The sequence below is a fragment of the Hordeum vulgare genome, chromosome 7H, assembly GCF_904849725.1.
Source record: "Hordeum vulgare subsp. vulgare chromosome 7H, MorexV3_pseudomolecules_assembly, whole genome shotgun sequence".
Classification (NCBI taxonomy): Eukaryota; Viridiplantae; Streptophyta; class Magnoliopsida; order Poales; family Poaceae; genus Hordeum; species Hordeum vulgare.
The window spans coordinates 617,675,556-617,687,232 of NC_058524.1; the positions used below are offsets into that span (position 1 = coordinate 617,675,556).

Sequence of the window (11,677 nt, forward strand, 5' to 3'; positions counted from 1 at the left end):
ATTCTTTTTTTTCTATTTTGTTTAAAATTATTCTGGGTTTTCAAAAAATGTTTCAGAATTTGAAAAAATGTTCTGTAAACATGATCCGGAATTTGAAAAAATATTCCGGGATTTGAAAAAATATTCCGGAATATGAAAAAAAAATCCCGGAATTTTGGGAAAATGTTCTGAAATTTTTATCAAAATGTTTTGGATTTTTCGAAAAAATGTTCGTGAATTTGAGAAAATGTGCCGTAATTTGAAACAAAAGAGAAGAACAAATATTATATTTTTGTGGAAAAAATAACTGGGCCTGCCCAGTTGGGAGCAGTCCGAAAATGGGCTGGGTCAGTCAGGAGCGCCACCCCTGTTCGGCGCGTGAATCCTTGTCGCAACGCGCGGCGAATAGGAGTGCCTTCAAACAGAACGGACGAAGAGACTGCCCGGACACTTATCCAGCTCATTTTCCTTTTCTTTTTATTATTGTTTTGCAAAAGTTTTTCCCTTTTTTCTCTTATTCTTTATTTTGTTTAATGTTTCTATTTATATTTTTGATAAATTGTTATATTTTTGAATTTTTGAAACTTAAACAGATTTTGTATTTACGAACAAAACTTATAATTAGAAATATTTTTTAATTTCTTAAGACATAGATAAATTTGAAAACAGGAGCACCTAAAAAACCTAGATTTTTTGAAATTGCTAAAGAAAAAAATTAGGAATATATTTTCAATTTATGTACACTTTTCGAAACACAGACATTTTCTAAACTTATGATTTTTTTGTGAAAAGGCAAACATTTGTTAGAAAATTAAGAAATTGTTTTTAAATTCCTGAATGTTTTCAAATCATGACCATTTTTATAATTGTTGAACGATTTGAGCATGTTCTCAATTGTCAAGAAATATTGAAAAATAGGAATATTTTGTAAAATTCGAAACAATTTTTGACAAACAGGAAAAGTTTGGACAAAATATAAGCAGTTTTTGAAATTCGCGAACACTTTTCAGAAAATATTAACTTGGATTTTGAAAAAAAATTGAGAACATTTCTGAATTGGCGATTTTTTTAAAAACAAAATACTTTTTGAAATGAAAACACTTATTCAAATATGTGTACAATTTTAAAAATCAACATTATTTTCTATTTTTTGAAAAAAAAGGAATTTGTGTCAACTTTCGAATAAAAATATTCAAACATTTCCTGAAATCTAAAAAAACTAGAAACAAGTCAAGCGGAAGAAAAAGTAATAAGAAATAATAGATAAAATGAAATAAGTACAAGAAAAATGTTGAAATTTGTGCTGTTTTTTAAAAGGAGAATAATTTTCGGAACACGAACATTTTTGAAAATATGGGCACATTTTGAAAGCAAGACTATTTTTTACTATTCCTGATTATTTTTTGAAGCACTAAAAATCAAACATAAATTTTGAAAAAGTTTGAACAAGAGATATTTTTTAAATTAAATAAAATTTAGAAAATGTCAAATGCAAAGTATAGGAATAGGAAAAAGGAAAAATAGGGAAAGAAGATAAGATCAAACAAGAACAGTAACATTCTTCCTAAAAGAAGATTTTTTTTGAAAAAATCCAAACATTTGTAGTAAAATCCCGTTGTTTAAACTTATGAATATTTTGCAACCGTCAATTATTTGAAATTCAGAACATTTTAATAAAAACAAGAACTATTATCGAACAAGAACTGAGTTTCAAAAAATAAATAATCTTAGAAACAAAGGAAAAAAGAAGAAACAGAAAAAAAAAGGAAAAAGAAAAACAAAGTAAACAATGAAAAAACAGTTTCAGGGAACCTCGTACATGGCTCCAAAAACCGTGCTAACCGAAACTCGACTGGCCCAAATGGTCTCGGGGGTGTGCCGAGTTTACTCAATTCGGCGCAAAATGCGGCGAATAGAGTTTTTCGTATTTCATAGCTCCATCCGGAAAGTATAGACCATTCACGCCGATGTTTCATCACCCAATTTTACTGTGAAATAAGATTTGGCTTGTCCCCTTTAGAAGCCTAGCATACAATACACAATTTAGATTTGTTTTATATTGTTTTTTCTCTAGGTTTTTACAGAAGTTGTTTTTTAAGTGTTCAAAATTCTATGAATACTGATGATTCTCAAATAATGTTCATTTTATTTACATAGAAATTTAGAATTCTATACGTGCTCGTGTTTGAAAAAGGTTATTCTAATTCTAAAAAGTTTAACAAACTCAAAAATGTAAATTCAAATTATTTGTAAAAAAAAATTGAAAGATGCATTTCAAAATGGTCACTGATAATTTTGATATATTCTCAAAATTTTAAATTTATTCACAATTTAATAAAATGTAGGTTTTTCTGTTTTCAGAAAAAACCCTAAAAAAAAGAGAAATAAATGCAACAAGCTGTTCTAATTCTGAAAAAAAAACACTCTCTACAGATTTTGTCCAAGATAATTAAACTGTAATACCAATGATCTGCCCAAGCGCGAGTCCTTTATGCAATATTCATCCTATTTGACATAACGAGCGTAGAATAGAATTCCCACGCTGTTCAGCATTTGTCGGGAAATTACCCCGATCACACAATTGCTCCGTCAATCAACGTTGGAGCATGCAAAAAAGAAACGAAAGTTCAGGACCAGGTTGTGACCAGGTAGTCTAATGAAGCAGAAGCACGTGTCACATCACAAACCGCAAGTCCGACACGCCCCATCCCGACCACATCTGGTATGTCCAGCTCTGATATGTTGAAAGCAAAATCCTTATTGGTCCTCGTGCTAGCATTTTCTGGAGGTAATCAAAGTATGTATTTTTGCAATTTTGAGTACTTGGACTTGCATGCAACACGATGGCTTTTCCGTCAAAAAGCCATGTGCTCTGCCTTCGTCTACATGATAATATTTCCGTATGGGGCGGCCAAATCTTTCTTCGTGGCATGTGTCACAATGATTTGTGTATGAGAGGTGGCTTCCATTAGCAGGGAGCTTTAAACTGTCACCTTTTTGCACAAGGGAACCCAGGACAGTCCCTTTATGACCACTATAGCACTCGGACATTGTGTTTTTTACCTTTCTGTTTACGAAAATAAACATGAAAGGAAGTGTGAATATTTTCTGAAAAGTTTGCAAACATTTTCGAATAAAATGGATTTCTAAGAAAACTTGAACATTGTTTTGAAACACGATTTTTGTTAATTTGTGATTTTTCTAACAAGTTTTTTTCCCTATTTTCAAATTTTTTAAATGATGTTGTTTATTTTCGGAATTATTTTTCAAATGGGAATATAATTTGTTTTTTGAGAATCTGATTAATTTTGGAATATTGAAATATAATTAGTAATTCCAAATATTTTCTTATATATGATTTTTTTGAATATATGATTGTTTTCGAAAATATATTAAAAAAAGAATGTTAATCTTTGTAAAATTTATGATTTTTTTAAGAAAATATCAACATTTTGTGCAAATTTGAAATTTCAAACATTCTTGGCAAAACGTGAATGCTTTATTTGAAAATGCAAAGAATGTCAAATTTGGAGCATATTCTGAAAAAGAATAAAAATGAAACCGAAAACCAGAAGAAAACAGGAAAAAAAACGGTATTAGCAACTTTCCAGAAAGTTCTGAACAAATTCGGTCAGGAACCTTATAGATGGTTCCGAAACCAAGTCTTGGAACATGCCCACTATAAGGGCCGTGGCATGTCGTTCGCTGGTTTGCTGCTGCTTGCGTGAAACGGCGACAATTTGTCGTGGAATGCGGCAAATACTAGGTATTGCATCGTATGGGATTACTTTGTAGAAATGGGCGGCTTGCGTGTAGAAAAACAGTAGGCCGTGCACGGACACACGTCGTCTAGTCCCTCAATAGTGGACCAGGTTTCTGTGGCCCGTCGAAGAGGGGCAAGTGGTTATGGACCGGGCCGTGGCCTGGCTAGCACCGTCTCGTCTGCTTCTTCTCCTCCAACGACCGAACCGTTGGAGTCGCCGGATGAGAAGAAGCGTTGGAGCGCGTCCATCCAACCGGTGACCTGAAGCTCTCGTGGTCTGAGCACTGATGACGAACGCCACGACGGGTGCCTCGTGGCCCTGACAGGGGCGCCGAATATCCTATTGCACGGGGCGGGTGCGATGGATGCATCGGCGCCTGGTCGCATCGCACGCACGCACGGACATGCCAGCGCGATCGTGGCCGGACGGATCGATCAGCGCCGCACATCAGTTGGAAAACAAAAATCGGGCAAAGATCTCCCTTTATTAAATAAATAAACTGAACTGAAGTAAACTAAACTAAACAAAGCCCGAGAGACCGTCCGAGGAAAGTGCGGGGAAGCTGCGCCCCTCCCCGCCGCGCGCGGATCCAGACCGGCGGTGGCGACGGCGGTTGGTTGGTAGTACTTACGTATCGTACCCGCTCGTACCTGTCGGTGGGCCTGGGGACCGTCCCGACCTCGGCCAGCCTGGCCTCGAGGCCCGCGCGGCCACGTCCCGCCTCCCCTCCCCTCCGTTGAGAAGGAGGGCGAGCGTGCGCTCCAGCCTGTCCGCGCGGACCGAGGAGGAAGACGGAGGAACGTGCGGGCGGGCCCCACCCGTCATTGGCACGGGAAGGGTCGTCGGCAGTAGGGTAGGCTAGGGTAAGGTAGGAGGGGGAGCACGTACCCGCTGTACGGTAGTACTACTAGTATATCCTGGGGTGGCCAGGTGGGTCCGTCGGGTGGATGGGATTGCTCCTCCCCTCCGGTCAAGGGGGCATGGATCTCGCATGCATTCCCGCTGCCTTCGGCTCGGGTCACACTTGTGCTGCCTTTGTGTTCCACTCCACCACCCCGTGCTCACCGGCCGTGTCTATCCATATCCAGAGACGCAAAACGACAAGTTTCGGAAAATCTCGCCTCAGTTTGGCTCCGAACGAAGCGACACCGAGATATGAATGCATGGCACGCCCATGCTCTACCGCTCAAGCATCCCTGAACGAGCGATCCAACCTGTGTGATGGTTACAAGGACTGTTCTATTTGCAGTTTATCAGGTTTTAAGTCTTGATGTTTGTATTTATTTTTAAAGTTATTTCAGTATTTTCGATGATGCACATTTAATGAAAGAAGAAGTATTCGTCGATGACGAGGCGTCTACAGTGACATCATAAATCTGAAGATATATGTCATCTCAGCCTCTCAAAAATGCTTATAGGGTGTGTGTTTGATTGAAATCTCATCTCAGCATAGTTGTTCCCTCTCCGTGCATGCTCATCTCAACACCCCTCTTCATCCATGCTCTCTTCATGCATGCTCCTAGTGTATTTATGTTAAGCTAGTATGGACTCATGTATCTTTCATACACTCTACCAAACATTAAAAATGGATAGAAAAGAGAACTTTTTAGACTCATGCATTCTTCATGCATCCTACCAAACACACCCATGGAGATGTGATGACACCCATAGAGATGTGATAGCACAAATGCCCGTGCGTTGCAACGGGAGAAAAATAAACAATAAAAAAGTGTAGTTTATTGATAAAAACGCGCGTGGATACTGTAAAAAAGGCACGTAAGTAAGGTCTTAGATTATAAAATATGTATAAAGAAAGAACCTAGTGCAAGTATATCATGTCGAAAGATTATAACATTTGTCAAATATTGATGCTAAAGTTAACATGTTGCAATACAAATAGTCGATACGAAATAAAGACAAATATTGATTAGCATTGTATCCAATTTGTATTTTTAAAAATATTTAAAATGTAAAATAACAACATATTCAAACTCTACACATTTTTCTATTCAAGTTTCATATATAATATGCTTAAATTGGATTTACGGTTTAAAAGATATTGTTATTTGAGAATACATATTTATTCTGAATGGACTTCGAGGTTATTAACGCATATGTGAGGGGTTTACGTAATTTTTTTTAAAACAATTCACTCTTACTACAGTTTGGACCGCGGTTTATTTAGTATGAAAGTAAGGGGGTTTTGTGTAAAATGTGAAAAAAAATGGTTCGACTCACTTATAAACGGACTGTGGGTTAATTAAAAGAAACTACAGGGGCTTTTCTGCAAAAACACCACAACGGACAGAAATCATCGGTACTTTATTATTAGGAAGGGATTAAAAAACTTCCGTGAAAGCATAAACGTGGTAACCGGGAGTGTTTATTTTTAGCCTCCATTTATGCATGTATGCACTCATGTCTTTTATTTTATTTTTAAAATTTTAAATTGTCTGGTCAAATACATGTGGTCAATGGGATAGAGAGAGAAAAGATACCAAATCAATAATGAGCAAAGAAGGTATGTTGCATCCTACATGGAGGATTGTAAGGATATTAAAACATGTTTTCCGAGTACATTGTGTGAATACGATGATTTACGCACAATCGGGTCATATACGAAGACAAAGTGATTGTCTTGTTTTCTGTTCGTCAATTTATCATAGATAATCTTGTCATTCTAGCTTTGGATCCTTTTGGTTTATGTGTGAAGGATCTGAAAACGGGGATACTTCTTGCTCGCTACAATAGCACGGACAATCTAAATCCACTTCATTGCACGCCTACGTCCTCTCCTTGCGTCATGTTTGCTTCCATCGATTTGTGGCATCGTCGGCTCGGTCTTCCCAATAAATCAACATTGTCCTCTCTACTATAAGAATTTTCTATTCCTAGTACTAGTGTGTCACATGATTCTTCTCTTTGTAATGCATGCCAATGCGGTATACATTTTTCGCTCACTTTTGGAACATCATCTACTTTTAGCACTTTTTCTTTTGAGCTTTTACATTGTGATCTCTCGACCTCCCCTATTCCTAGTGTCTCTCGCTATAAGTATTATCTTATGATTTTAGATGATTACTCTCACTACATATGAACGTTTCCTCTACGTGCTAAATCTGATGTCCATCAACTCGTTCTCACCTTTCGCACCTACGTCCAAACACACTTTGGCATACCGATTCGCTTTATCCAATGTGACAACGGACGCGAGTTCGACAACGTCACCAATCACACCTTTTTCCTCTCCCATGGTATTCTTCTCCGATTTTCTTGCCCCTATACCTCCCCTCAAAACGGGAAGGCCGAGCTCTCTCCTTGTTCCATCAACAATATCCTACGCACTTTACTCATCCAAGCATCTCTTGCTCCCCGTTTTTGGGTCGAAGCTCTGCGCACTGACACCCTTCTGCTTAACTTCCGCCCCACCAAAACATGTCCTCGTTATACACCCTTTCAATCTCTTCTTCTATCTGATCCCGACTATCATTCTCTTCGGGTTTTCGGTTACCTATGCTTTCCTAACATCACATCCACCATAGCTCACAAACTAGCCCCACGATCTCTACCCTGCATTTATCTTGGCCTCCCCGATGACCATAAAGGACATTGCTGTTTCGATCCATCCTCTGGTCACGTGCTTGTCTCTCGCCATGTCACATTCGATGAAAACACTTTTCCTTTTTCTGCCGCTAACACCACATCACACGATCACCAGCAAAACACCACCACCTGTGCCACAACCTATCCCTTACCCACGGCGAGGCCGGCTAGCGAGATGCAGCCGGCTGGGCCAGCACCGGCAAGCCCGTCAAACATGGCACCGGTCCAATTACCCCTCCCACCCAACGTCGTACCCATTCCACCACCCACTAATGATCATGTCATGTGTACTCGTGGCAAACATGCTTTTCATCTCCCTACTCGCCATCTTAATCTCATGGCCATACCGACTATCTCCCCTCTACCCACCTCATACAAACGGGCTCTTCTTGATCCCGTTTGGTTTTCTCCTATGCGGAACAAATTTGATGCTCTCCAGCAAAACAACACCTGGACTTTGGTTCCCAAGCCTCCTGGTGTTAATATTGTCTCCGGAAAATGGGTTTTCGCCCATAGTTTCAAGCCAATGGTTCGCTTGCCCGCTACAAAGCTTGCTGGGTTTGTCGTGCTTTTTCACAGCAGCACGACATTGATTTTGATGAGAGCTTCCCCCCGTGGTAAAACCTAGCACCTTCCGCGTTGTTCTTAGTCTTGCGGTCTCCTCTTCAAGGCCCATTCATCAAGTGGATGTCAAAAATGCTTTTCTCCATGGAACACTAAATGAAACTGTGTACTGCCAGCAACTCTGTGGTTTTGAAAATCCCTCCTCAGCGAATCTCGTTTGTCTTCTAAACAAATCGTTGTATGGTCTCAAGCAGGCTCCCGAAGCCTGCTTCCAACGTTTTGCTGCCTTTGTTCAAACCATTGGCTTTGTCCCTTCTAAATCCGACTCCTCTCTCTTCGTTTTTCATTCCTCTAATCACATCGCCTAACCGTTGAAAATAGATCATGATATTATTCATCTTCTACTTCCATCCTATTCTTCCTCGCGTAACTGTTGGCCAAGCTAGGCTTATCGGGTGGATATGACGTCGTGGCAATCCCTTTAGACCCCTTAACCGGAAAACAACTCTGACGATCACTTGCATCCCCCTTGTCCGCCTCCTCTAAATTAGATAATGGGGTCATGGCTTTTCGTAAGATAGATAGAAAAAATATCTTCTCCAGCAAGGTCCGACATGAAATGAAAGAAAGAAGAAAGAAGATGACTGACGTAACAAGTATTTCAAACACATGAGAAATAGCAAATCCCAACAAACCAACCGAATCGATGCTATTCACGGCATGTACAATGATGGCATATGAATACACATGCCTCAACATAAAAAATAACTTGCGGCATCTACATTGACGTTTTCTCCTCAATGCAAGTTACCACTAGTGAGCATCATTAAAAAATAAAAAATAAAGACTCTAATACACATGCATTTATAGTTTTTACTTTAACCTTTTCAACTTTTTACACCGAACCACATTTTTTTTATTCAAGCATCCGTCTCGTGTAAAGGATCCCACTTCCTCATCTAAATATTCGATCTTACTCTGAAGCTATGCATTGTCCACGCGGTCATACTCCCACAGCTCAAAATTTGAAATCAGCGGTGGCCAGACCAAAAAACAATATCGCCATTTTTCTCACGGAGACGTGGGTCCCATCTCGATACAGCCCCACATGGCATCCAGCCAAGGAAAACGACAAAGCGCCGCGGGTAGGATTGGACGGGACAAGGCAGGAGGTTTCGTTTCCGTTGCGTGCATGCATGCAGTTGGATGGGACCTCGTGCGGCCAGCTGTTGCTGCCGGCCACATCACCGGCCGTTCGTCCCCGCCTACAAATGCCATCTCCTTCCCCTCAGATAACCACCACCACCGCTCGCCGCCACACACAACAGTCTTCCCATAATCCTATTACCATCACAGTCTCCAGCAGTCCAGCTCCTCGTCGCAGACAGGTACTACCACATGGAGGGCTGCGACCGGATCAGGGGCCCGTGGAGCCCGGAGGAGGACGGCGCGCTACGGCAGCTGGTGGAGCTCCACGGGGCGCGCAACTGGACGGCCATCGGACGCGGGGTGCCGGGCCGCTCCGGCAAGTCCTGCCGCCTGCGCTGGTGCAACCAGCTGTCCCCCGGGGTGGAGCGCAGGCCCTTCACGGCCGACGAGGACGCCGTCATCGCCCGCGCCCACGCGAGGCTCGGCAACCGCTGGGCCGCCATCGCGCGCCTGCTCCGAGGCCGCACAGACAACGCCGTCAAGAACCACTGGAACTGCTCCCTCAAGCGCAGGATCGGCGCCGTCGACGCCGCCGGAGACGGGGAGGAGGAACGGCCGTGCAAGCGCGCCAGCGTCACGCCGGAGAGTACTTCGGGGTCGGGATCTGGATCCGGGTCGGACCGCAGCGATCTCAGCCATGGAGATGTGTTTGGGCTCGTCCAGGTTTACCGGCCGGTGGCGCGGGCCGGCGGGCTCGAGCCGGCGGACTGCGCCATGAGCCAGGGACACGAGGAGGATGAGGAGCAGGAGGACACATTCACGTCGCTCTCGCTCTCCCTCCCCGGCACGGATGCCCACGGTTTCCACCACGACAGCTCCCACAGCCATTTCCACCAGCCGTCTCCCTCCCCGTCGCCGCCGCCCGCTCCGGCGTCCACCGCCGCGCAGCCGGCGTCGTCATACCCGTTCTCCCCCGCTTTCGCCGCCGCGATGCAGGAGATGATCCGTGACGAGGTGTGCAGGTACATCTCCGGCGCCAGCTGCGGCGCCAACCTGCCGTCCATGCCGCAGCTGCACGTGGCGGCGGAGCACGCAGGCAGGGTCTCGAGGATGCAGTGACAGACGATCAATGCATTCGATCGGGTCGAGTAGGTCGGCAGCAATGCCTCAATGGTCTTGCTTCATTTCATTAGGATCTGAAGTCTGAATTGAATTAGCAATGGAAGAAAGAAGAAACTTGGCAAAGCTGACGATTTGCCACTTTGTGTATATACAAACAAATGAAATGGAAAGAAAAATACATGTGTCCAAGTTTGGGCTCACTCATGTCAAACTTGTTTTCATGCGAAAGCAAAAATTATATCTATATTTATTCTCATATTAAGAGAAAAATTCCTCATTCTGCATTTAACATCAAGGGTCGCAAACCGCATGACGAAAACATGTGCTCCAAGATTGAGAAGTTGAACAATCAAACAAAATGGTAACCAAAACTATTTTGCAACAAAAGGTGTTCATGTATGAACAAAATTCATGATTCATGAATGTTAGGAAGTTCACAAAATTAAAAAAAAATGTGCACGAATACGGAAAATGTTTGGGACATGAATTTCAAAAAATGTTAATTATTTTTTCAGTATTTGAGAGTTTGGAAAATATTAAAGAACTCCCAACAAAATTAAGAAATAAAAAAACACTAATTGAGGAAACATTCGTGAAAGTCAAACATTGTATACAATTAGAAAAAAATGTACATCACCCGATTTTGGAATTTTCATGCAGTGTAAGAATTTTTTGCGCACAAATATTGATATCATTAAAAAAAAACTATATTAACGACATTAAAAACTATCTATGAGTTTTAATAACATGTTCGTTGCATTTAAAAAATGTTTACCCTATGTAAAACAATTGTTCCATAATTTATAAAAAAGTGTAGGTATTATTTAAAAAAAATGTTTGTGCATTTCAAAATATCTTTATGCCATCAAAAAATAGTTTCATCCAATGTAAAAAAATGTTCACGTAATTTAGAGCAAACAAAATTATTGTACCATTTTAAAATTTGTTCACGCATTTAAACAAAATATGGTCCTGACATTTAGACCTTTTTAAAAAGTGTTCATACATTTCAGTAATGTGTTTGACATTTGTTATAAAATGACAATACAATGTTTAAAAATGTTCATATAATTTAAAAAATGTTTTGTTAGATTCAAAGAATGTTCAGCATCTATTTGAGAATATTTAACATGTAATAAAAAATGTTAAAAACATAGTCTATGAAGAGCTCAACGTGTATAGAAAAAATTCAAGTGTATTGATAAAAGCCTGCACATATTTTAATAACATTTAAAGAACAAAAAAAATTGAGAAGCGAGGTCAGGTTTTGTCAGTGTAGAGCGTGATTTGGTTTCAAGCACTTCAGGGGTTCAACGACCACTAATGCGGCCGTAAGTCGACGGTCTATAAGGGCACATGCACGGAAACATACCGGCTGCCATCGACATGGTCAGGCTGGCTCCACAAAGGGAGTGGCGACAATGGCGCATCCACGGCTTGTTTTGGCAACGGTAGGAGTTGTTTGATGTGCTAGCAATTTTGATATAATTTTTATT

The 11,677-nt window shown here is 41.1% G+C and overlaps 1 protein-coding gene across 1 annotated transcript; it reads left to right on the forward strand.

The window, feature by feature from the left end:
- The first annotated feature begins 9,163 nt into the window (after positions 1–9,163).
- Positions 9,164–10,386, forward strand: LOC123410944 (transcription factor MYB44-like). The gene has a single exon (XM_045103868.1). It carries the CDS (start codon positions 9,309–9,311, stop codon positions 10,176–10,178), a length of 870 nt encoding a protein of 289 aa, XP_044959803.1. The 5' UTR covers positions 9,164–9,308; the 3' UTR covers positions 10,179–10,386.
- Positions 10,387–11,677: the final 1,291 nt, after the last annotated feature.